The sequence below is a fragment of the Acipenser ruthenus genome, chromosome 57 (assembly GCF_902713425.1).
Source record: "Acipenser ruthenus chromosome 57, fAciRut3.2 maternal haplotype, whole genome shotgun sequence".
In the NCBI taxonomy this organism is placed as follows: Eukaryota; Metazoa; Chordata; class Actinopteri; order Acipenseriformes; family Acipenseridae; genus Acipenser; species Acipenser ruthenus.
Genome location: NC_081245.1, coordinates 3,390,961 through 3,418,737, shown reverse-complemented (window position 1 = coordinate 3,418,737; position 27,777 = coordinate 3,390,961). Strand labels below are relative to the sequence as shown.

Genomic DNA, 27,777 nt, shown 5'->3' with positions numbered 1-27,777 from the left:
TAAAGTTGCTCCTAAATTAAAACAAATTAACATGTACAGTAAGTGTTAAACATTTGCTAAATTAATACTGTTGCTTAATTGCTGGAAGGCAGCATTTCAGGTAAGAACTGGCGAGCTTAACGAGACGATTTTATTTATTTTTTTATTTGCTTAGAAGCTCTGGTAAACCTCATTTTTACTGTTCAATCTTTTTCAAGTTAATGTTTTTGTAATAGTAAACCCACAAAATTGGACAGGTGTTTCAACATAAAATATAGAATATTTACTAACTGAGCATTTATTAAGAACAAACACAACAGCACCAAATGGCAGAACCAGTTCCAGTGGCATATCTGCACAATGCTGTACAGTACCTAGAATTCCAACATGCAGCTTATTAAAGGGAACTGCGAAACAAACACAAACAATATGTTATAATATGTCTGGTTTATTGATAGATATATTATTAATATCTTTGGTTTTGTATAACGCTTTCATAGTGGACCACCATCACAAAGCGCTTTACAGAGGTAGGCTGTGAACTGTGCATTATATGCAGAGTCACTTCCAATAGGACACTGATTTAACATCCCATCCGCAGGACGGAGCACAAGGAGGTGAAGTGACTTGCTCAGGGTCACATAGTGAGTCAGTCAGTGGCAGAGGTGGGATTTGAACGGGTGACCTTCTGGTTACAAGCTCTGGACTTTAACCACTGGACCACACTGCCTCCTTACATTGACATGTATGTTAACAGTTAGATATTCCTCGCTTGGTTTTGTTTTAAATGTAGTGCTGGATGCTAGAGAATGTTTTTCACGTATTATCATCAGACAATACTGAACTCAGATATCACAGCGAAACCAGCTGCTACGAGTGTTTGTTTTGTTCTGTCTGTTTGCTTGTTTGTATTCACTAGACAGCTAACACTTTCCGGAGCTGTCTCCAGAGGCCAGCACAAACCCGTACACTCGTATCACTAACTATATTTGCACCACTAGCACTAATTCACTCACTAACGGACTTGTGCATGTGTTTTGTGTGGGTGTATAATAAAAACAGGACTATTATTTGCTGGGTAAACCCGGGGATTATAAATGAAGTAATACACGCTGCAGTATTACTTACCTTCATTATTGTTTACTGTTTGTTTCGCTGTCAGGCACTGGACAAAAACAAACAAAACAAACCTTTTCAACTGGATTACAATTGTCTGTCTTCTTTAACCACTTTGCCACAGGCTGGTTTGGTATTTGATGGATCTATTATACAGATGTCGTCCGGTTCTGTTAAAACCAAGGATCAATCAGACATTGATTCTAATTTAGCTGAACAAAGACAGCAAAAGCTTACAGCCTTTCATTTTCATACTATTAAAGCATACAAGGTACTTAAACTATTACTGTGTCTAGATCAGAAAAAAATGAGCTGGCCCAGATGGACTGGAGCCATATTTTTAAAGGTAGCAGCATGGATTATTGCACAACCATGAGCCGATCTACATAATCTCTTATTTCAAATACAATTCCATCGATTTGGAAATCTGCACGTTGTCCCTATTTTAAAGGTGACCCTTCAAACTCCAACAATTACCCACCTATATCTGTACTTCGTTATTGCCATAGTATTGGAGAGTTTAGTAAACAACAGCTAAAGAGATTCTTAGAACAGAATAATATCATAGCAGCTCACCAGCCTGGATTTCATTCGAAACACAGCACACAAACTGGAGTTCTCGAGGTGTTTAATGATATATCATATGCTCTGGATACTGGTAAATTCATAGGTGTTTTGTTGCTGGATTACTTTGATTCTGTTCATCATACAATTCTGTGTAAAACATCAGGTTTAGGATTTAGTGAGAGGGCTGTGGATTGGTTCAAGGATTAGCTAAGAGATCGAACACAAGCAATACGATCTGATGGGAATATTTCCACCTTTGAACCTCTATGTCAGGGGGTACCTCAGGGGTTCATTCCTTGGACCAATCCTTTTTATCCTCTATATAAATGACCTGAGATATGACATGGGTAATATTAATGTACATTTACATGCTGACGATACCGGCAGACTGCATTTAATATTGTACAACAGACTTTTCCAAGACAAAAACAATGCTATTATATTCTAATAGGAGGAAAATAAGCAATCTGACTTGGGTTATTGTTACATTACATGGAGTTTCTTTTTTAGAAATATCTAGGTATATGGATTGATGAGCGTCTTACTTTTAATTACCATATTGATAAATTGGTTTTAAAATTGGGACCCAAGACAGGTTTTCTTTTTAGAAATAAAGCTGCTTTTCCCAGTCTAGCAACTAAAGTTAGTGACTGCTACTATTTTTCCTGTTTTAGATTATGGTGATTTATATTTATCAGTTTGCTTGCAAGCGTGTACTGTGTTATCATTATTATTTATTTCTTAGCAGACACCCTTATCCAGGACTACTTGTTACAAGATATCACATTATTTTTACACACAATTACATTATTCTTTACACGTTAGTTTTACATACAATTACCCATTTATACAGTTGGATTTTTACTGGAGCAATCTAGGTAAAAGTACCTTGCTCAAGGGTACAGTGTCCCCCACCTGGGATTGAACCCACGACTCGCTGGTCAAGAGTCCAGAGCCCTAACCACTACTCCACACTGCTACCCAGTGCAGGGTAGGGCTTCACTCTTGTGTGAATTTTATGGTGTCGCATAAGGTTTGATAAGTGGCTGAAACTCTTCAGTCATTCATTTTTTGTGAGTCTGCTGGTGGGTTTTCAAGGAAATTAAGTGTGCAAAACTCTTCTCACATGTAGCACAGTGATAAGGCTTCTCTCCTGTGTGACTGCGCTGGTGTCTTTTAAGATTTTGTAACACTGTAAAACTGCTCCCACACTCAGTGCAGTGATAAGGTTTCTCTCCTGTGTGAACACGCTGGTGTCTTTTAAGATTTTGTAACACTGTGAAACTCCTCCCACACTCCGTGCAATGATAAGGCTTCTCTCCTGTGTGACTGCGCTGGTGTCTTTTAAGATTTTGTAACTGTGTGAAACACCGCCCACACTCATTGCAGTGATAAGGTTTATCTCCTGTGTGAACACGCTGGTGGATTTTAAGCTGTGAGAAACGACTGAAGCTCTTCCCACAATCAGCACAGGGAAATAGAGTCCCTCCTGTGTAATTTCTTTTTGCAGCTAGAGGAAAAAAAGAGAAGAGACTAATGTTATTGTACAGCATTCTTACACATTCACTCTTCTGCAGGGCTTCCCCTCATATCCATGACCAACTCCTAGAGTGAACTCTGATGAGAATACCGTCAAACCCACTTAATATCACTCCTGTTCACACCAGCCTCCTTTTATTGTCATCACATTAAAATTTGCAAGCATAATATAATGGGTGCCAATCAGGACAAATGCTTGGGAATATCACTTTGATTATAAACACACTCCGGTTAATATCACTCACTAATTTCCACCCCATTTAATATCACTTTGAGGAATAAAAGTATAAGATCAGGTTTACATGCAAGTGCTGTATTGAAATGTTTCTTCTGATGACACTTAGCAAGCCATCTGGATTTGGCATCACCCATTGATGAGAAGATAATAGTGGGTCCACATCTAGCAGATGCCACAGTAGCAAGGATAGTTATGTTGCAACTTGCAGACCACTGACATAATGGTTTGGTTAAATTGAGCTGGAATGACCAAAAATTTTAATCTTCAGCACACTTCTACAATTTAGTAACTCATTTCTGGAAGACTAATAGTCAGCTCAATGTTGTTTGTTTTGTACGATTACCTCTAAATCCCAGTTCATATTCAGGTGGACAACCATCATACAGGTTGGATCCCAGCTTGTTGTTCTCCTCAAGTGTACAGACATTATTTTCAGTAGGAACTTCCTCTGCGATGGGGACACATTCCTGTTCTATGAATTCCTCTTTAATAGGAACACATTCCAGTCGAGGGACCTCTTCATCTTTAACACATGTCAGCTCTGTAACCTGCTTTAGACTTGCACACCACTCCTGGTCAAAGGGCTCCTCTTGTGTGTAAACTGCTTCTATCCTTGACCCTTCATAGGCTTTAGATTTATGCATAGCACAGCTCTCTTTTGGATCTGCGTGAAAGAAAAGTATTCAAATTTATACTAGCCAGGTTCCTACTGAACCCAAATCACAACAACAGTTAGTACAGCTCTTATAACCGTTTACCATCGAGAAATGCATTGCAAACTTAATGCTGCACATTGAAGCAGTGAGGTATGGTACAGCATATTAAAACATGATAAATGCACAGGATAACTAGTGGAAAACTGCAAAATCACTGTGCAAATTTACCATGGTGACTTTTAGTTTAAGGGAGCTAAAAAAACACTTAAGTACTTGCTTACAGTTACAGTATGATAGGAACGACGTTTTTGATCCAGAGTAGGCGTTTGTCAAGGAGTGGTTTTAACCATAAACAAATACATACCGAGCATCAAAAGAAACTTATCACCATTACAACACATTTATTAAAAATAAAAATAAAAAACAAGGTATATAAATGATGGACATTGACAAAATGTTTTTGGTTTCTTTTTAATCACTCGATCATTCATCTTTGACCATGACACACTTGAGTGACGACTGAAGCAGATGCACTTAATCACCTAATTAGTGAGACAGTTGATTGGACGCTGGATATGGAGCGATTTCAGCTGTTGAATTGCAAGCTTGAATAAAAGCAATAAAGAAAATCACGGAAAAAAAAACAATATGCCACGTCTGTCAAGAGAGCAGCGCCTTCGTGTGATCGGCATATTGGAGGCTGGACTAGGGCAGCTCGCCGTCTTGGGTGCTCACAGCCAGCAATTTCAAACCTGGCGAGACGGTATAACCAGACACACTCAATGACAGAGCCACGAACCGGGAGACCAAGAGTCACAACACCTGCCCAAGATCGGCAGATCATTTTGCAGCACCTTCGTGATGTCAATTGTTAATCGGCACAATAAAAAGTCACTCCATCTCTAAAACAGAGTTTATCATTTTTCGATCACATCTAGTGAATTTTACCCAAATATAAAAGTGATAAGTTTATTTTGATGCTCAAATATAAGTGATACAGTTCTTTTGATTCTCAGTATACATTACAACTAACATTTTTGTTTTTTAAATGACATTTACTTTTTGCTAAAAACATTTAATTCAATATTTAAATACAGCCATTTGTTAAAGAATGAAAACGGTATCCATTGAACGGTACGATAGATCTCCTGAAATAAAAATAAATTAAACATGAATTTACTTTACAGCTAGATAATATGATGACACGTTACATAAAAAATAAATAAATAAATAAAATAACTTAAAAAATAACTATTGTCGTTTTGGTCCTGTGATCTTAATTGAATTTCCACAAACCCTCCCTTTAATTTGAGAAGTATATTGGGCCCTTGTGGCAAAGTGGTGAGTGGATACAGGTGAGTGCAGTGCAGGTACGAATCACACAGACAATTACTAACAGGTGCAAGGGTGTTTATTGATAAATTACAATGTCCACAGCCTTAAATGCAAAACACAGACACAGTTCCTGCGGTGCGTGATTTAAGTGCTTGTGTCCGGATTTGTTGCTGGCCTGCGTCTTAAAACGACACAAACAGAACAATGTTACAAGACAGACTAACAAATACAACACTCACGGCTCTCACAAATTACAGGGCTTCCTTTTGGTTCTTTCTCTAACCATTCACAAAGGAACAGCTACCCCCCTATTTATATACTCGCTCATGACCCCTAAGTTAACGAGCGCATCCGCTCCTCCAATCCTCGGATGCCACACCGTTTACCGTCGGGGTCACTGAAATTGGATACAGTAGCTCCGTCCCTCTCCTAAATGACCGACTTCTACCTACCCTACGGAATAAATTGTCGTGCCATTTAATTAATGGTACTCTGTTCCTCTTACACCGTGCCCTCACAGGTTGAGAGGGAGATCTAACACCAAGAATCATTCGATCTCTGTCACAGCCCTGCATAACTCAAGGTCTGTACACCATGGCTTAAATGCTGTAATAAAATGGTAGGGGAAAATATGCAGTCCTACCATTTTTACAGTCTGTAAAAATATGTAATTTCACAGAATGGCTTAACAGGTAAAGAACTGATAGTTTAAGTAATCAGCTAACCTGAGACAGCTGTGTGTAATTTACTGGGAGAAGGTCGGTATAAAAGTCCTGAGTAAACAAGCCTGTGTGGCTGTGCGAGGGTGAGGACCTGTGTAGAGCCGAGTCCTGACAAAGAGACTGTATTATTGAATCATGAATCTGAATCTGTGTTTTTGTAACCAGGATAGTGTCCACACAATTTTAAAACGTACGGAGCTAGGGAGAGGCCGATTGGCAGCACAGCAAACTCATACGCTTCCTTGAAAAGAGAAGCGGAGATACTGTGCTCTGGACGAATGGGAATGTGAAAGTACGCATCCTGTAAGTCCACGCTGGTGAACCAGTCACCTGGCCGGACAGACTGGAGAATGTGACGGTGCGTCAGCACCTGGAACCTCCTTTCTTTCAAGAATCCGTTGAGGAGCCTCAGGTCTAGGATGTGGCGAAAGCCGGCATCTTTTTTGGGTACCAGAAAATACCTCGAGTAGTATCCCTCTCTGTGGGAGGTGGGGTCTACGAGACAAATGGCTCGCTTGCACAGCAAGGTTGCCACTTCCTTCTAAAGTACCGAGGCCTGGAGAGGGTCTGTCACGAAAGTATTTGTGATACCTTGAAAGGGAGGAGGTCCCAAGAGGAACTGAAGCACGTAACTGTTTTGCACGGTGGCGAGCACCTGGCGTCTGAGGTGCAAGCTCGCCAGTACTGCAACTGTTGTGCAGAAAAGGGGGTCCAAGGCCACCAGCCTTCAGCGGCCCAGCTCGGGCTGCTGACGCTGAGGTGGGGCAGCTAGGAGTGGCTGTTTAGGGCGTTGGCCCTGGAAACGCCTCCTGTAATGCTGGTGTATGGGCTGGCCACGTCCTGCATTCCTTCTGCCTGCCAGGTGGGCCCGGTTGTTTGCCGCTGGTGTGCCCTGTAGACGATGCCTTAGGTCATCCAGCGGAGCCATGGGAACTGGAACTGTCCTGGTGACAGTCTGCGTCTGATCGACCTGCCCCACGCGGAAGCGCGGGGAGGGAGCAACACAGCCACCTGCCGGGACGCCTCGCGTTCCCGGTGGGATCTCTATAAGATCTCCTCCACAGCTGGCCCAAAGGTATGTCCTGGGGATATAGGTGTGTCTAGCGGCACGGCCTTATCCGCATCAGGAACTCTGGCATGTGACAGCCACAGCTGTCTACAAGCCACAATCAAGCTAGCCAGGCTCCGGCCAAGAGCTTGCCCTTGGAGACCAGAGATCTGCAGCAGCGTGCTGGACAGGATACGTAACTCTGTGGCCACCAGCTCAGGGAGCGGGGCCTTACGCAGTACACCGTCCATATAAGCCGTGAGCACACTCGCTGTGTTTGAGAGGCGAGTTGCCTGTGCCTGCTTGAGATGCGTCTCCATCACCTTGCATTGAGGGTTCGGGCACGCCGGGTCTCTAGCCAACCAACCCACCGGCGGGGCCTTAACCAGGGCCGTGATGGTGGAGTCTACCGGGGGGAACCCCGCTTGGCCAAGCTTTTCCATGCCTTCTAGAGAGGCAAGCAGTGCGGCCTGCTTTAACACACTAGGACCTGAGGCCGGACGATCCCAGGAGGAGCGTACCTCCTCCATGAAATCTGGGAAGGCCGAGAACTTTTGACGGCGGAAAATGGACCGGCGTGGTTCTGCCGCTGGCATCCAGGGGACCTGCAGGAAGGCTGCAGCGCATCACATAAGTGCCAAAACTGAGCTGGACAACGGGGGAGCACTGGCTTCCGAGGCTACCTCGAAGCCAGGTTCTTCCTCAGCAGGGGGTTCGAGCTCCCCTTGTACCTGCATGTCAGAGGAGAAGGAGGCCCCCTCCCCAGAGGTAATTGAGGCTGCAACAGAGCCTGGACTGCGACCGGGGCCACAGGTGCCTGTTTGGCCAAAAGCTCCAGGACCTGGGCCATCTGGGCTTTGAGGTCCATAATGTTCCTCGCCTGCGGAGATGGGGAGCGACTATGGGAGGCCTTCGCATCGGGGATGTCCAGCAGGGGGTCCTGAAACAGGTCATGGAGGAGGAGCTCTGGGGCTCCAAGAGCCACCGACGGTCTGGCCATTCAGGACACGGAGCTCGTCTTCTCCAACCTAGCTTCCTTCACCCGGGGCTAAAAAGCTGCACAGATGCTGCAGGCCACATCCCTCTCAAGGGACAAGGTGGTATGTTGGAAGCCCAAGCACCGTGTACAGAGGGTATATTTATCCTCCTGCGGGATATTCGCACTGCAGGCTGTGCAGGGGTGGAACCCCGACTTGCCTGACACGAGTCTGGTGTTGTGCATGAGACAGTATAGGGGAGGGCACACTATTTGTTTGTTTACAAGGCTCGACTCACCGAGGTGGGTGGGCCTATGCAGCCGGTGAGGTCTACTCAACAGCGGGGATGCGGCAAGGCCTAGCCCTGTGAAGGAGAGCACGTCTGGAAGAGTCACTCAACAGCGGGGATGCGGCAAGGCCTAGCCCTGTGAAGGAGAGCACGTCTGGAAGAGTCACTCAACAGCGGTGATACGGCAAGGCCTAGCCCCGTGGAGGAACTGCATATAGAAAGAAATAGACAACCACTAGTGGATGACTGCACTGGCAGTCGCTCACACACGACAGACAGATAACAAAGAGCAGCCTACCACGCAAGCGGGGAGGCTGCTGATAGACAGAAAGACAAAAGGCTCGGTCTTTTCAAAGTCGTTGATACCGGGAAAGTGGCGAGCCAGCTTTCAACACGAATGCAAGGGAAATACAATCGACTCGATTTAACTGGAGGAGCTCTTTTCTATCAACACGCTCAGCTCAACACAGAGGTCTTACCGTACTGTCTTGAGAAGGAAAAAGAGAAATGGCTTCCTTGGGATGACATCCCTCGGTGGGCGGGACTGAGTGCATCATCCCAGTAAGGGGCCTATCGGCAGCTGTGGTATAGAGAGCTCAGCGATACCTACCCAATGGGCAGGCATATCCCATACGTAATGTCATTGGTAGTCGTCTTGGAATTGAAAGGGAATCTATCATTTATCTAAAAATATATTTGCATGACAACAGTTTAAATTTGCTGCTGTATATGGATATCAAATGTCACAAATCATTATCCTAACCCTCTGCAATATGTTTTTTCTTTTTAAATTTATTTTATTATTATTTACTAGCCACAGTTTACTCCATACAAGATATCACTTTACCAGTATGACAGCCTAAAGTCTCTTCATTAGACTGGTCAAGGCTTACAGATATAGACTAGTACTTTCTTGTAGCTTGCAGAATACCCATTAGAATCTTAGGCCCTGTCCACACTATGTCTTGAAGCCATATTAGTTGCCATTAAACCGGTTTAAACAGTGCTGAATACGGTTTGCGTCTACACTACGCAGCGTTTAATACCGTACTCTAGAACTGGACTTGAGCCCACCTCAGGAGGTAGTCTCGAGTCCGGTTCTAAATTAGATCGCATCAGGTAGTGCGGTTTGTCAGAAGTGTGGTCGCTGTAATACCAAACTACATTTTTGTGTATATCCTCCACTATCCCAGAATGCTTTGTGGTATGTTTGGTTAAATACTCGGAGCAGGCGTCTGAAGGACTTGCTATCAGTGTGCACTCCGCACTAGGTATTCATTTTTATGCTTAAAAAAAACACCTGTCAAGACACCTCTGTTAAACTAGTGGGGAAAATAACAAAAGCACAACGTTAAATTAGACGACTGCAAAAATGAAATGCGAGTTAAAAGTAAGGTCTGGGATGAACACTTAACATAATTTGTCAGCTCTGTTTGAAATAAAATTAAGGGGACCAGAATTAAGCTTAGGCAAGACATGAAGGTAAAAACAAAGACTGTTCTGTAATTAACATCTTTTTCTGAGTTTAATTATTTAACAGAATCAGCCGAATTTGATTAAAAATAAAACCTGAAAACTTCAAGCCCTACTTGTGTGTTGGCATTTACTTTTTCCAAAATACTTGTTTTATTTCTTTTAGCAATATGGACTTCTGTTAATATGGGACACAACACATTATTTTAAAATAAAATACAGTGCATGGTGGGATACTATCGTATTACTTTCCATTGTTCATTGCGCTGCTAGGAACTGTAACCAATCTGTTTTAATGGTGTGTGGATGCATTAAGCCGAACTAAAACAGTACTTCAGTGAGGAAGCTTTGAGCTGGATTCATTAAAACTTTTTTGAGTATGGTTCTCGAAATCTCGAAATGTAGTGTGGACAGGGCCTTACAGTCTGGATAATTAATTAGACTGGTGTAATATTAGGACAGTAGAGTTGAGTTATTAACAGCACTCATGAAGCATAAGAACATAAGAAAGTATACAAAGGAGAGGAGACCATTCAGCCCATCTTGCTCGTTTGGTTGTTAGCAGCTTATTGATCCCAGAATCTCATCAAGCAGCTTCTTGAAGGATCCCAGGGTGTCAGCTTCAACAACATTACTGGGGAGTTGGTTCCAGACCCTCACAATTCTCTGTGTAAAAAAGTGCCTCCTATTTTCTGTTCTGAATGCTCCTTTATCTAATCTCCATTTGTGACCCCTGGTCCTTGTTTCTTTTTCAGGTCGAAAAACAATAAAAGTGGCTGAAGAGAAATTCGAACCAATAAAATTGATAAAATCTATTTAAAGAGTTGAAATGACCAAGCAATACCATCAGAAATATCAACCTTACCTTGAAATAATCCCTGGTTCTCGTTCCTCTGAAAGTCTTGTTCATTGCAGTCGGGGTTCATGTTTCTGAGAGGTTGTTTAATGTCTGCATCTGCAGCGTTCATGCATTCCCGCACTGCTTTCAACTCGCTCTCTGATATTTCCAATCTCAGCTTCAGACTTTCATTCTCTTTCTCCTTTCCAGCCATTTCCATTTGGAATTCAGTGAATTTGCCGCCGACAACTTTTGTGATTTGGCACAAGACGGTGTTTACAGCCGCTTTCACTGCGTGCTCGATGGTAGAGGCGAGCTCGTCTTGAAAGAACGACACGGAGACGCTGACGTCCATCTTCACTGACTGTTAGCTTGAGACTCGAGTAGCGGAATCCTGTTTGATTTTAATGTATTATTTGTTTAAGAATTCCCATTCATATAAAATCAGCACTTCTGATGCGATAATGAAAGAAAACAAACAGCAGACTCGTTTTACTTTTCCAAGGAGTAACTTTTGCGCTCCAGTCTGTCTGAGTTCTTAAATAAAACAGAAAAAGGGACTCTTTGTTTCAGAACTCAGTACAGGTAATAAACGAATAAAAATAAACATAACTCATTAGGAAACAGTTGTACTCAACCTAAATCCTTTAAACAGCAGGTAATACACTGTTGTGCTGTCAGCTCTGTCTGCAGCCACCTCTATCTCTCCAGCAGAAACAAAGCAACGCTTTCCTGGAACGAAATAAAAGCGTCAACACTAGTGGGCGTGTCTGGTTGTAATCTTCGCATATTATTGGCTGCAGAAAGTCTCTGAACCCAGCTTGTGAAAGTGATTGGCTGACCTCCCTGTCGAAGCATGTCTGCATCACGATGAGAAGAGGCGGTTATGAAACTGGATACCAGAGTTCGCCATGTTGGCTCTGACTGCGTTGTGTTTTGCTATGAAATGTCCTATATTATATCCAAAATGGCGCCAGTTTCATGCTCAATGAGCGTTGTAAATCTTTTGTATGGAAGGCCGTCTGGGTCAAAAATGTGTGCTGTTGGTAGACGTTTCAAATAAATTACTATGTGTAGTACTGCGATACACTGTGTTTTCTATTTTGTTAACTACACGTACTATTTTTACTATATCTACAAATTTGGGCCAATCAGTTCTTTAGAAATGAAATAAGAGCCAATGAATTTAAAGAAAACAGTACGTGTACTAAATGATCCAATGAAAAGTCTTGCATGTAAATAAAATGTATTTGTTTATTTTGAACGGGTGTTAGCATTTTGTGTTTATGTAAAAACGATGTATTAGGATTTACAATGTATAGTTTTGTGTTAGTTAAAACGAGTATTTTGCTTTGTTATTGTTTTGTTATGGTTAGTATTGATTTAAAATACCAAGTGTTTGTGTGTTATTGTTTGGCAGCGTGGATGAGGAAGCCCCATCTTAACAAAACCCTGTGCAGAAGGTGACCATCTCCCGAGTTAATTAATTGATTAATTGTTGCTAATCGAGGTGGGTGTTCGAGAGGAGGAACGGGAGCAAGAGAGGAGAAAGATAAACTTAAAACAACTAAAAACAACTGCTACGAGTTCTGGAAACCACAGCACCTGTATACTGTACTGTATAATTGAAATAAGTTGCATTCACATTTGCCTCCGTGCTGTCAATTTCAGTTTCAGCAGTTGTAGTACTATGTGGCACTACATTATTTGCATCGCCAGCATTTTATTACCTAATGTTTGATTAAACTTTTTTTTTAAATGTTCTCATGATCGCTGTTTAACTGTAAACAGCAGCTAATGCGTTTGTGACCTCAACGTGACCAGCGCAGAGTTTTGTGTGATATCGAGTTTTCTTAAACGAAATTGGGTAGCTATTGATAAAAAGGGGGTTGCTAGTCTTGAACAGACTAGAAACACACTGAAGTTTTTTTTTTTTTTTTTTTTTTAATTGTCTCCAAATGCAGAATTCTGTGTAAACGTGACTCTGTGAAAGCTTTTCATTGGGATTTTTTTAAAAAAAAAAATTTAAATCGGGCCTACTACAGACACACACATAATATTATTACTGGAGAGTGCACATCTGCATAGCAAATAACGTGTACAGTACAGCAATCTGTGACCCCTGTTTATAGCCTACAGTGTCCATTTTCTTAACCTATTAGGTAACACTTTATATTAAGGTGCTGCATATTAATTTTATAAATATATAATATATGTTTAATAACTATGTTGTAGAGTGTTAATAAAGCATTATAGATTATTTATAACCATGCAATAGCCGTAGACAGAGTTAAACATCCCAAAGTACAATAGGTGACTAAAAACTGTCCCCTTTATAAAACTGTAATTCCGTCTATGGGTCAAAGGGTCTGGAACCAACTTCCCAGCAGTGTTGTTGAAGCTGACACCCTGGGATCCTTCAAGAAGCTGCTTGATGAGATTCTGGGATCAATAAGCTACTAACAACCAAACGAGCAAGATGGGCTGAATGGCCTCCTCTCATTTGTAAACCTTCTTATGTTCTTATGTTCTTAAGAAAAGCCCAACTATCTCGGTAATTACTTGATTGATTTTGTTGGTTCCACAAAAAGGCACTCCTCGTTAATGAGTTCTACCAGCCTACCAAAGGAGGTATTTAAACTCGCAGCCGTTTTTTAGTTATTTGAGCGCAAAAAAAATGGTCTGAATAAATTGTAAAAACTAATTTTTACAAAATTCTGTAATTTTAAAACTAATGAACGGATTTTCACAATCTATACCAAAAACAATTATCAGTGACACGGACATTAAGTGTGCCAAATGGCGTCCCAATCGGTTTTGAAACGGCTGTGAAAACATACCCCTCAAGATCGTGTTTAAACAAGAAACTGTCCGTCACTCTTTCTATGAAGGCACGATTGTTCCATTATAATAAAGTTTTACTTTTTATTTTTGGGATGCTTCTCACGCTTCCCTTTGGATTGCTTCGCTCCCCCCTAGAGGGCGCACATTTTTTTAGACAACCTTTACCTCTATAGGGCCAGCCCAATGTTAACTATCCTGTCAGCAACCTTTGGAAAGAGGAGAGACAGAGCTTTAAAACAAGGTCCTATTTGTGTATTTCCAGTAGATGACCATGTTAGGAGATAGCCATGAAAGTGAGTGTTTTGCAATGTTACTGCTGCGCAGACCTACCTCAGTGCAGTAAACAAACATTTTCATACAAAATCTTTACAAAGTAAGATAAATGGTGACATCGAAGGCACAAGGACCTATTTTCTGATAAATATATATTTGTTTGTCATGTTTGTGGATTTTAACATGTTTCGTTGTATAACAATGTACAAGTTTGAGATTAAACAATTCTTTTTGATAATGATACATATTGCTTTTATTGTTCATTTTTAAAAACATTTTAGAAGTTTGCACTATTATTATTATTATTATTAACAATCATGGGGTTTCCATGCAAGTTTTTTTTTTAACTCGAGACATTTACACGAGAAAAATGTCTTGTGTAAAATGCTTTCTTGGGTTTCCGTTAGCTCAGTTTTTTTCACTCGAGTAAACCAGGCTTTTCACCTGACGTCATGCAAACGAATGGGATATGTGGGTGTTGCTATGTAATTTAACTATGTGTAATGTACTCGTGCTGTTTTTGAAGATTACTAGTGATTTTTTTTTGAAAATGTGGTTCCATGCTCAGAGAACTGGTACAACTGGTGAATCTAAACTGCTGTAATAAAGCAAAACAACTTGTGCCTGGTTGGTTAATAATCCCTTTCATTCAGGCAACACAGCATATAGGGGATCAGGTGATGCTGCATATACTACTCTGGCTCAGAAACCCTACTCGTCCGGACGGCTGACAGCTGCTGAGAAAGCATTCAACACCACGCTTGCGAAAATACGGGTAGTGGGCACTTCAAAGGGAGGTGGCAGATGCTGATGAAACGGACTGAAGTGCATTAATTCGTTCCCAAATTGCCAGTGCCGGCTGTAATCTGCACAAACTCTTGTCAACAACAAAATGAGGTGTTCAGGAATCAGTGGCTGCCTTGAGACAGACGGGGAAGGTTACAGTCTCACGAGAAAAAAAAAGCAGCACTGCCTTTCACACAAGCGCAAACCATGTTAGAATATGGGTGTTTATGTAAATTACAACCCGCTGTCACCCTTAGGAGATACTACTGGCCAAATAATTAAAACTAAATAAGTCAGTAAGGGTGACTGACAGTAAAACAGGGTCGTCACAATGCGTCGATTTAACTAAACAAACTCTGGTTTATTCCAAAGAACACAAAGCTTGACAAAAAGAATAAGACTAAACAAGGACAGAAGAAAACAACTCAATTAGGGACAGAGTGACAAGGAAAAGAATATAGTGCAAACAAACCCAGGAAAACAGATTATAAATGAAGATACACAGCAGAGCTTAAGAATATAACCACAACAATTTAACAATTACTGACACGGAGGATGATTAATATACGGAATGAATAAACAATGCAACACAAAATATAAATCAACAAAATAGTAATGAAGTCCCAAAAAGTAACAAAAGAAAAAAAACAAACACGATGACACAGTCAATGGAAAGAGCTCACCAAACCGGTATGGAAGTCCAGTTAATTACTTGGGATGAATGTGAACGATGATGTAGAGGTCTTCAGGAGATGAAAAACATTGAGCGATGAAATGGATGTTTGACGAAAACTGAAGTTGAAAACAGTCCAGAACAGATGCACAAAAACATACAACCACACACTCCAGCAAAACACACAAAAGAAACTACCCCACCTAATTAAGCAAAAAACGGTAACTAGACAATAAACTAAAGCAGCAGACAAAAAGAAAAACAAAGGCTAAAGAATAATATCTAGCTAACAGTATAAAGATTAGGTTTTCAAAAGGTAGACAGACCCTCTCACCAAGGTGCTAGCTACAGGAAAAAAAAACACACTCCCAACCCCCCACAATTAGAGAAATAAGAGACAGGTGAAGATTGACTGTGTGAGAGGATTGGTGGATGAAATTTTGAATGGACCAATGGGGTGAAAGAAAGAAAGAAAAGGATACTGGGAAATGTAGTTTTTATAGGTTGGCCTGGCCAGGCTACTGCCTTTACTTAAAGAGACAGGTGAGTGAAAATTACACCCACATATGTAGCAACAGTGCTACACCGCTACTCTGAAAAACAAGCCCAATTCTGCTTATTATAAGTAGACTTGGCAACTGTGAAGGTTACCTCAGCCACCAGTTTCAATTGGACAGCAGCGATCCGAGGAGGCTCGTGCTGTCAGAGATTCTTTCTTTTCTTTACTGTTGTGTTAAATATTAAATGATGCAAATAAATAAAATACAATCAATACGTTAATTTGAAATTTTATTTGGTCCCTTCTGAGAGGACATCAACAACTTGTTGGATGTTTGTTGTGCTGTTTTGGGCGATCGAGCTGGCTCATGATATTCAGTTCACAAACTATAGTTATTAAGGTGGAGGGCAGACACATGTTGCCGTTTTATACAGAACTGTAAACCCACAAGAGATATACAACATGACATACCAGACACAGCAAAAAACAATAATAAAAAAGCCGCCCGCATTATCATTAAGGTGAACTACACCACTGTGAACCAGAAAATCACCCTTCAGCCACTACTTTCTGCCGTCTTGGAATCCACAGTAACAACTGACCTGCTCCCTTACAATATTTATAGTTAAGGATAAACACGCTCATTAACATTTGCATGTGAAATGAGGGTTTCCTTGCGAAACTGGGCTTGGATTTTCCTGTGTGTTTCGTCAACTACACGAATAAATGATTTCCCCTATCCCTCTCTTTGGCCATTTTTTTGGCCTGAAACCTGATTTACACGAGCATCGCCATTTCACGTGTAAATTGCCCTGCATGAAAACCCCATAAATGTTAGAGAATTGTGAAGGTCTGGAACCAACTCCCTAGTAATGTTGTTGAAGCTGTCATCCTGGGATCCTTCAAGAAGCTGCTTGATGAGATTCTGGGATCAATAAGCTACTAACAACCAAACGAGCAAGATGGGCTGAATGGCATCCTCTTGTTTGTAAACTTTCTTATGTTATTATGTTCTTATGTTAACAGTTAGAAAAATAGTATTCTTCCTAAATTTACTAATTTACTAACCTAAATTCTTCCTAAACATTCAAAATGTAGGGTATTAACCCTTTGTGGTCCTATGTCGGACCTTGTCCGACATTGCAATTATTCCTATCCGGTCCAATGTCGGACCCTGTCCGACATCAACACAAAAATGCAAAAAACGGGTTTCTAGTCGTTTTTTTTCTCCAGAAAAAGCCGATAAAACCATTCAATGGCCGAGTGGGAGCGACAGGAGCCAAGACAAGCCGAAAAAAAGGGGCATATCTCATGAATAGTCATACTTGCCCCTGGGATCAGATAGGGGCGGCCATAAGGAAACAAGCTGGCGGATACTGAATCAGCGCACAGAGAATATCACAGACATTTGCAGAGCTTTTTTGAGATGTTATAGTAATAAAATAATGACTTGGATCGCATTATTGAGGAGTTTGGTGATAAAATGAGTGATCAGGAGATGATTGATCGGTATGTATGACTATTATTATTATTATTTATTTCTTAGCATATGTGAAAGCGATAGTGAACAAAAGGGTGGGGCGGGGCTGGAGATGCCTAGTGAGTGCTTTGTTGATATGCAGGGCCTTTTAAACCCGTTTGACTGTGGAAAAAAATACTTTTAAACAGTGCGTCTAAAATTAACTGCGCGTGTGAAAATAAATTGGACCTGACGCGCCTGACACGCACCTAATAAATGGACTGCAGAGGGTTAAAAGTCTTACTTAAATAGTTAAAAATGAAGTAATTTATCATTCAGGAAATTGATTAAAATTGAATTAGTTCATTAGAATCATAACTATGGGACTTGATTTATGATATATTTTGGTACTGCATTGTCTGGAATCACATCAAGAAAATAGAAATGTAATTATCAAGTAAAAATGAATAACAGCTATTTCACAAAAGGGTATTTTAACTGAATGCATTTTCTGTGATTTCACAAACCTAAACTAACAAACTGGACAGCTAAGCTGTTTACCAGTTTTCAAGTACAAAATAAATTTAATTACGAACTAAACAACAAAGTACCTTTTTGCTAAATCTTCACTGTGACAGCCTCGTTTCACACAGCCTGCCAAAAAAAAAAAAAAACATTTCTTCTGGTTTAAATACCTGTCTGCTAATTGCAGGCAGGTGATGATTACAGGCTGCAGCCAGGTGAACCCCAAACTGGGACCTAAATTAAATTTTCTATTTAGAAACAAGCCTACGTTTACCCTGTCTAGCAGGCTAAAGTTAGTGACTGCTACAATTTTTCCTGTTTTAGATTATGGTGATTTATATTTATCAGTTTGCTTGAAAGCGTGTACTGTATGATTCATGTTGCAGATTTATATTCCAGACTGTTCCCCTTTGACACATCACTATCATATGTACATACAATTAGGCTGGCTCACACCTATGAACCAGAGGCTTTTTATTGGTTTTGATTTGTGTTTAAAGTTTTGTAATGGTTTGGTACCTCCTTATTCGAGTGCTCTGATACAAAGAACAAGCATTAGCTATAGTTTACACTCTCAGGATGCTGGTAATTTGGCTGTTGTAAGGGTTCGAACACGTATGGGCAAATTACCCATTGCATTTCAACTCCCGAAGACGTGGAATTATGTCCACCATACTATGAAGATGGAATATGATAATCTTTCTTTCTATGGTTTTAGAGTGCATTTGGGAATTGCTTAGAAGCTCCTGCCCATGCTTCTCCTTCAGTCCACATTAACAAATTCATGATATTCTTTGATCTCTGTATGCTGCCGATTTTTAAGTTTGAACCACACATGTACTTTATTGTGGTGTTGGTACATTCGGGCTCAAGCTCAGTAGGCAAATCTCCTGTTTAAATTAATAAATAAATCAACATTTATTTAATCTAAAAAATATATTTCAACAACACCACACTCAATTCAGCTCCTTGTTATATTTATTAATCAGGTTATTTAGAATTTCTCACAGCATTTTAATAAGAGTGCATGAAGGGAACAGGAAACACATCCTGAGAACAACTACAGTGCAACACAGCCTTTCCTACATTTAAGAGGATATATTGCACACAATAATAATAATAATAATATCTTTATATAGCACCTTTCATAGTGGACCACCATCACAAAGCGCTTTACAGAGGTAGGCTGTGAATTGTGCATTATATGCAGAGTCACTTACAATAGGACGGAGCACAAGTGACTTGCTCAGGGTCACACAGTAAGTCAGTGGCAGGGGTGGGATTTGAACCGGTGACCTTCTGGTTATAAACCCTGGACTTCAACCACTGGACCACACTGCCTCCTAGGTTTTTCCAAGTAGTTTGTTCTATTTTGGAATAATTTCAAAACACAACATGAATATTTTACCAGTAATTCTTTAAAATGATTTTGTAAAGCACTTAAAACATTTTGTAAAGCACTTAAAACAAAAATAACTTTAACAAAAATAACAAAAATGACAGTGAGAACCCTGTCACTGGTTCTTGCATGGATGTGTGCAGCTGGGACGTTTCAGGAGACGCATTGCTAGGCAACCAATTAAGCAGGTAGATTCGCCCGGTGGTGAGCGGATCAAGAGGTCCGGATTGGCTGGGGGGCGTGCCCGGGCAGGCTGCATGTGGCTCAGAAGGCATCTGTGCCACAGTTTGAGGTGCCTGCACCACTATGCGACACAGAGGGGTGCTTTATTAACATCAAGGAGGAGAGCGTCCGGTCTGCAGGATTAACTACTACGGGAACCCTTCAACTGCAAGACGGTGCCTGTGAAGGCTTGGCCCAGCCAAGACCGTTGCAATGACCCGGAGTCCCTGGGAGGCCGGGACTTCGGGAGCAACAGTAGTAGGTTTAGGGGATGTTGATCTCAAACAGTATACAGAGGGTTGCAAAGTGTAGTAGGTTCCTGGAGTGGGATGTCTTCTTTTAATAAGGCTAGTGCTCGCTTTGTGGGCAAACTTCTATTTTTAGCTTTGGTTTGTTTTCTTTATTAAATCTGACACTAGGGCTACCATTGCTGGTACCCTAATGGCAGCCCCTGTGTTGAATTAAATCTGCAATGCAATGCTTTGTCTGCCTCATTATTATTCAGTGATGAACCAGAAACGTAAGACTTCCCTCCGTTACAGGGACATTTTCAAGGCATGCACCTTTGGCATTTCATCTCAGTTTACAGATAAAAATCAGTTCTTCAGTCTCCATTCTGAAACTGTATATTGTGGAGGCGTTATACTGCAGTCAGAGCCTGTCAACAACCAAGCTATTGTTTGAGGTGTGAGCTTCAGAATTTACACTAGCACTGACTTCAAAGAGCTAGAGACTTGGTCACTAGTGGGTAGTTACATCTAATAATCCTACTGTTCAAACTAAGAGACTCAGTCATACATGAGACAAAAGTGGAATCTTGCAAATGCAATTACAGTCCTGAGTGAATGCACTGGTGTGACTGAAGATGTCCTAACTGTGTGAATCTCCTCCAACACTCAGTGCAGTGATAAGGCTTCTCTCTTGTGTGACTGCGCTGGTGTCTTTTAAGATTTTGTACCACTGTGAAACTCTTCCCACACTCAGTGCACTGATAAGGTTTCACTCCTGTGTGAATGCGCTGGTGTGACTGAAGATGTGCTAACTGATTGAATCTCTTCCCGCACTCGGTGCAGTGATAAGGCTTCTCTCCTGTGTGACTGCGCTGGTGTCTTTTAAGATTTTGTAACTGCGTGAAACTCCTCCCACACTCATTGCAGTGATAAGGTTTATCTCCTGTGTGAACACGCTGGTGAATTTTAAGCTGTGAGAAACGACTGAAACTCTTCCCACAATCAGCACAGGGAAATAGAATCCCTCCTGTGAGATATCCTTTAGCAGCTAGAGAAAAAAAGAAAGAGACAAAGGTTATTGTACAGCATTCTTACACATTCACTCTTCTGCAGGGCTTCCCCTCATAACCATGACCAACTCCTAGAGTGAACTCTGATGAGAATACAGTCAACCCCGCTTAATATCACTCCTGTTAATACCAGCCTCCTTTTATTATCATCACATTGAAATCCGGTTAATATAACTCACTAATTTCCACCCCACTTAATATCACTTTGAGGAACAAAAGTAGAAAACATCAGGTTTACATGCAAGTATTGTATTAAAATGTTTCTTCTGGTGACACATTGATGAGACATGTGATCCCAGCACTACTATAAAGCTGTGGGAGCAGCACAACTGCAAACAGTCTACCAGACACAGAGAAAGGCAAAGATCTAACAGCATTCAAAACAGGCATGATAGTGGGTGCACATCTAGCAGATGCCACAGTAGCAAGGATAGTTATGTTGCAACTTGCAGGCCATTGACATAGTTGGTTAGGATAAAATAAGCTGGAATTACCAAAAATGAAAATCTTCAGCACTACAGTTTGGTAACTAATTTCTGGAAAATTAATAGTTAGCTCAATGTTTCTTGTTTTGTATGATTACCTCTAAATCCCAGTTCATATTCAGGTGGACAATCATCAGACAGATTTGACCCCAGCGTGTTGTTCTCCTCAAGTGTACAGCCATTATTTTCAGTAGGAACCTCCTCTGCGATGGGGAGACATTCCTGTTCTAAGAATTCCTCTTTAATAGGAACACATTCCAGTCGAGGGACCTCTTCATCTTTAACAAATGTCATCTCTGTAACCTGCTTTAGACTTCCACACCACTCCTGGTCAAAGGACTCATCTTGTGTGTAAACTGCTTCTATCCTTGACCCTTCATATGCTTTAGATCTATGCATAGCACAGCTCTCTTTTGGATCTGTGTGAAAGAAAAGTATTCAAATTTATAAACTCTCACCTACTAGCCAGGTTCCTACTGAACCCTAATCACAACAACAGTTAGTACAGCTCTTATAAATGTTACCATAGAGAAATGCATTGCAAACGTAATGCTGCATAATGAAGCAGTGAGGTGTGGTACAGCATATTAAAACATGATAAATGCACAGGATAACTATTGGACAACTGCAAAATCACTGCAATTTTATCATGGTAACATTCAGTTTAAGAGCCAAAAAACACTTAAGTACTTGCTTACAGTTACAGTATGATAGGAACTACGTTTTTGAAGCAGAGTAAGTGTCTGTCAAAGAGTGATTTGAACCACACACAAATATGCATTAGAACTAACATTTTTTTTTAATATATATTTTGTTTTTTGCTAAAAAAAAAAAAACATATTTCATTAAATATTAAAATACAGTCATTTGTTAAAGAATGAAAATGGTATGCATTGAACAGTACGATAGATCTCCTGAAATAAAAATAAACATGAATTTACACCTAGAAAGATAAGATGACACGTGACATTTTTAAAACAACGAAAAAAAACCCATTGTTTTTGTATGTGAAAAATAACTATTGTAGTTTTGGACTTAATCTTAATTGAATTTCCAACGAACCATCCCTTTAACTTCAGAAGTATATTGGGTTCTGCATAACTCAAGGTCTGTACACCATGGCTTAAATACTGTCATAAAATGGTAGGGGAAAATGTGAAAATATGTAATTTTGCAGAATGCCTTAACAGATAAAGAGCAGATAGCTTCAGCTAATCTGAGACAGCTGTGTGTAATTGTGAACGTGGTTTGCAGTGCTCAGGTGTCCAGGTGATGCAGGTGCTTTAACAAGGGCAAACACAAAGTTCAAGGTTCAAAACAACTGTTTTATTTCTCCTTTTTGTCTGCTTAGACCGTTAAATAATAAACGCTGCCTCTACACACCAATGTGTATTGCCAGCTTTAAACCACGGGGTTCAGTCCCGAAATAATAATCACAAACAACACACAACACAGACACAGTCACTTCTTCTGACAGCGAGAGCAGGTGCTGGTGCAAGGAATGCAGTGACAAGTGGTGTGAGTGCAGTCCGGGCTCGATGCTGGCCTGTAGTGACAGCTTCCCGGCTCACGGTAGCCGTCTATGTAGTAACGAGGGCAGCAGTGCGGAGTAGTGGTTAGGGCTCTGGACTCTTGACCGGTGGGTTGTGGGTTCTATCCCAGGTGGGGGACACTGCTGTTGTACCCTTGAGCAAGGTACTTTACCTAGATTGCTCCAGTAAAAACCCAACTATATAAATGGGTAATTGTATGTAAAAATAATGTGTAAAAAATAATGAAATTGTATGTAAAAATAATGTGATATCTTGTAACAATTGTAAGTCGCCCTGGATAAGGGCATCTGCTAAGAAATAAAACAAACAGACAGTTAAATTCCACAAACACACAAAACACTTAACACTCACGATATGTTTACACAGTCCGTTTCCTTTCTCGGTCAGTTTTGTAACCACATCAAAGGAACAGATTACTTCGTCACATCACCAATTATACCCCGAGTCACGCCCCCTGCGATAGCTAGTCCAGTCACGTCTCCTCCAATCCAAGACTGACACATCGCGTACCGCTTTAGGGCGAGGACTTTGGTCATTGTGACTTCGCCCCATTCCTGGCGGGCTGGCTTCCGACTGACCCTGGAATGAACTGCCAGACCAACCAGTACGAGGCACTCTGTTCCTGTTAAACAGCGCCCTCACAGATCGTGAGGGAGAGTGTTGACTAGGATTCATTCTGGGACAAGGTCGGTATTAAGTCCTGAGTAAACAATCCTGCGTGGCTGTGTGAGGGTGAAGACCTGTTTATTGCCGAGTCCTGACAAACAGACTGTATTACTGAATCAGTGAACTTGAACCTGTGTTTTTCTAACTTTATTATTGTTAATGCTTGGATTTTGTCAGTAAGCAGATTAGTCAACTGACAGTTAGAAAAGGAATTTGTATAGTTTAGTTAGCACTCCCAGAAGGAGTTAGGTTTAATTTTGTTTCTTTGCTTTTCTTTAGAAGTATCAAACCCAGGGCACAAAGTGCAGTGTTTGACAAATAAAATACGGGTATTGCACGGTAAATATAAGAGGGGGGTCCCCCGAGTGGCTCATCCAGTTAAAGCGCTGCCACTGGGAGTGCAGGATGAGGCACACAGCTTGGATGGCCCCAGTTCGACTCCGAAGGGGGCGTCACATTGGCTTCGACACTCCCGGGGTGAGGGATGGGATGGGAAACTGGCAGCGATTGCTTCTCTTCATCGTGCAACAGCGAACCCTACTGGCCAAACACCGAGCACATTCATAGTGGAGAAGGGGAGCCCTCAGAACGTCTGTGCTGTGTGGGGACTCGCTGAGGTGAGGAGAAAAGCATAATTGCACATTCCAAATTGGGGGGAAAAACAAATAAAAACAATAATTGGTCACTCTAAATTTTTTTAAAAAAATAGAAGAGTATTGTTGCAGTGTGTTGTATCAACCACCATCTGCAAAAATATATGACAAAATCACCCAGACTTAAAAGTCTATCATTTATCTACAATATATATTTGCAGGCAAACAGTTTAATCCCATGAAAACCTATATATAGATATCAAATGTCACAAATCATTATCCTAACCCTCTGCAATATGTTTTATTATTATTATTATTTACTAGCCACAGTTTACTCCATACAAGATATCACTTTACCAGTATTATAGCCTAAAGTCTCTTCATTAGACTGGTCAAGGTTTACAGATATAGACTAGTACTTTCTTGTCCACACTATGCCTTGAAACCATATTAGTTGCCATTAAACCGGTTTAAACAGTGCTAAATACGGTTTGCGTCTACACTAAGCAGCGTTTAATATCGTACTCTAGAACTGGACTTGAGCCCACCTCAGGAGGTAGTCTCGAGTCCGGTTCTAAATTAGATCGCATCAGGTAGTGCGGTTTGTCAGAAGTGTGGTCGCTGTAATACCAAACTACATTTTTGTGTATATCCTCCACTATCCCAGAATGCTTTGAGATATGTTTGGTTAAATACTCGGAGCAGGCGCCTGAAGGACTTGCTATCAGTGTGCACTCCGCACTAGGTATTCATTTTTATGCTTAAAAAAACACCTGTCAAGACACCTCTGTTAAACTAGTGGGGAAAATAAGCACAACGTTAAATTAGACAACTGCAAAAATGAAATGCGAGTTAAAAGTAGGATCTGGGATGAACAATTAACGTAATTTGTCAGCTCTGTTTGAAATAAAATTAAGGGGACCAGAATTAGGCTTAGGCAAGATATGAAGGTAAAAACAAAGATTGTTTTGTAATTAACATCTTTTTCTGAGTTTAATTATATAACAGCTCAATTTGTTTAAAGGGACGTCACCTCATTAAAAATAAAACCCAGAAACCTCAAGCCCTACGTGTGTGTCTGTGTGTGTGTGTCTGTGTGTCTCTGTGTGTGTTCGTGTGTGTGTCTGTGTGTGTCTCAGTGTGTGTGTGTGTGTGTGTGTGTGTGTCTGTGTGTCTGTCTTCGCATTTACTTTTTCCAAAATACTTGTTTTATTTCTTTTAGCAATATGGACTTCTGTTAATATGGGACACAACACATTATTTTAAAATAAAATACAGTGCATGGTGGGATACTATCGCATTACTTTCCACTGTTCATTGCGCTGCTAGGAACTGTAACCGAACTGTTATGACTAATCAATACCATCAAAAAGATCGATCTTACCTTGAAATAATCCCTGGTTCTCGTTCCTCTGAAAGTCTTGTTCATTGCAGTCGGGGTTCATGTTTCTGAGAGCTTGTTTAATGTCTGCATCTGCAGCGTTCATGCATTCCCGCACTGCTTTCAACTCGCTCTCTGATATTTCCAATCTCAGCTTCAGACTTTCATTATCTTTCTCCTTTCCAGCCATTTCCATTCGGAATTCGGTGAATTTGCCGCCGACAACTTTTGTGATTTGGCACAAGACGGTGTCTACAGCCGCTTTCACTGCGTGCTCGATGGTAGAGGCGAGCTCGTCTTGAAAGAACGACACGGAGACACTGACGTCCATCTTCACTGACTGTTAGCTTGAGACTCGAGTAGCGGAATCCTGTTTGATTTTAATGTATTATTTGTTTAAGAATTCCGGTTCCAGATGATAAAATACTGTGAAATCAGCAGCGGCTACAGTTTCCTCTCTCTCCAGCAGAAACAAAACAAACGTTTCAATTTCCTGGAACGAAATAAAAGCGTCCACAGTAGTGGGCGTGTCTGGTTGTAATCTTCGCATATTATTGGCTGCAGAAAGTCTCTGGACACCAGTGTTCACCATGTTGGCTCTTGCTGTATTGTGTTTTACATTGCAATGTCCTGCTATGGATTTGAAACGGCGCCGGTTTCGTCCCTCTGCTTCATAGTGCGCGTGCGCAATAAGGTTTGTATTCCAAAGCTGCTGCTCGTGCTGCGAGTGTTCGGGTCATTGTTTACGTTACTGTGACGTCACATTCGAGGTGATTGTTGCTAGGCGGTTCCAAACAAACAGGCGCGTCTGCAGTAAAAGTAATCAGTGCGTTCTAAAACATCTGTAAAATGTATAACTAGTAAACAGCATGATGCAGTGTTTTGACTGCAGCCACCATTCAGAAAGAGAAAAAAGAAAAATGTAGTCCGAACTCTCTTGTCATCTGTGCCCCTTCTGCCCCATGGGTTAGGCACCTATGCATTACAGCACATGTACAATATTCTGAGAACAGAGAAGCGTACACAGAATAAGCAATCGGTGTCAGGTATTCCACGTCTTTATAGTAATATTATTATCTACTTCTATTTTCTTGTTTAAAAATTGTTTGTTTGTTTTTTTAAATCATTTTACAGTGTGTATAGTAAGTATTCACCCCCCTTGGACGTTTTCACAGTTAGTTGTGTTACAACCTGAAATCTTGATGCATTTAAATTGATTTTTTTTTTCTTCCTTTGATTTACACAAGCGACTCAACACTTTGAAGAGGCAAGAGAATTGTCTTGATTAGATAAGTATTCACCCCCCTGAGTCAGTACTTGGTAGAACCACCTTTGGCAGCAATTACAGCTGTGAGTCTTTTGGGGTAAGTCTCTACCAAGTTTGCACATCTGGATTGTGCAATATTCACCCATTCTTCTTGGCAAAATTGTTCAAGCTCTGTCAAGATTGTTGGTGGACAGCAATCTTCAAGTCTTGCCCCTGTAGGCCACTGTAGGACATTCACTTTCTTGTTTTTAAGCCACTCCAGTGTCGCTTTGGCTGTGTGCTTGGGGTCATTGTCCTGCTGAAAGGTGAATCTCCATCCTAGTCTTAGGTCTTTTGCAGACTGAAGCAGGTTTTCCTCAAGGATTTGCATGTATTTAGCTCCATCCATGTTGCCCTCTATCCTGACAAGCTTCCCAGTCCCTGCCGATGAAAAGCATCCCCATAGCATGATGCTGCCATCACCATGCTTCACAGTAGGGACGGTGTTACCTGGGTGATGTGCTGTGTTGGGTTTGAGCCAGACATAACGCTTTGCATTTAGGCCAAATAGTTCAATTTTTGTTTCATCGGACCACAGAATCTTTTCAGAGTCTCCCACATACATTTTTGCAAATTCCAAGCAAGATTTTACATGGGCTTTTTTTCAGAAATGGCTTCCTTCTTGCCACTCTTCCATACAGGCTAGATTTGTGGAGTACCTGAGCTATTATTGACACATGGACAGTTTCTTCCATCTCAGCCATGGAACGCTGTAGGTCTCTCAGAGTTGTCATTGGCCTCTTGGTGGCTTCTCTGACCAATGCCCTTCTTACCCGGCTGCTCAGTTTGGGAGGACGGCCTGCTCTAAGCAGATTCTGGGTGGTGCCGTATACCTTCCACTTCTTAATGATCGATTTGACTGTGCTCCAAAGGATATTCAATGCCTTTGAAATCTTTTTATACCCATCACCTGATCTATGCCTTTCCACAACTTTATCCCAGAGTTGTTTTGAAAGCTCCTTGGTTTTCATGGTAGTATCTTTGCTTTGAATGCACTACCCAACTGTGGGACCTTACAGAGACAGGTGTATTTAAT

At 41.1% G+C, this 27,777-nt stretch overlaps 1 protein-coding gene across 1 annotated transcript; it reads right to left on the bottom strand.

The window, feature by feature from the left end:
• Positions 1-164: 164 nt before the first annotated feature.
• Positions 165-26,258, bottom strand: LOC117971130 (zinc finger protein 300-like). The gene is made up of 7 exons (XM_059017533.1): positions 25,439-26,258; positions 21,341-21,661; positions 20,289-20,735; positions 19,355-19,539; positions 10,805-11,141; positions 3,783-4,103; positions 165-3,172 (listed from the first exon to the last, which is right to left on the bottom strand). The coding sequence occupies exons 1-7, from the start codon at positions 25,764-25,766 to the stop codon at positions 2,727-2,729; spliced, it is 2,385 nt and encodes a 794-aa protein (XP_058873516.1). The 5' UTR covers positions 25,767-26,258; the 3' UTR covers positions 165-2,726.
• Between the last annotated feature and the right edge of the window lie 1,519 nt (positions 26,259-27,777).

Excerpts from the sequence above, each read along its gene's own strand:
- LOC117971130 (XM_059017533.1), bottom strand. The coding sequence starts at position 25,766 with ATGGACGTCAGTGTCTCCGTGTCGTTCTTTCAAGACGAGCTCGCCTCT. Across the intron at positions 20,736-21,340 it reads ATATGAACTGGGATTTAGAG|CTGCTAAAGGATATCTCACA; the intron begins GTAATCATACAA and ends TTTTTTCTCTAG. Across the intron at positions 4,104-10,804 it reads GAACCAGGGATTATTTCAAG|ATCCAAAAGAGAGCTGTGCT; the intron begins GTAAGGTTGATA and ends TCTTTCACGCAG.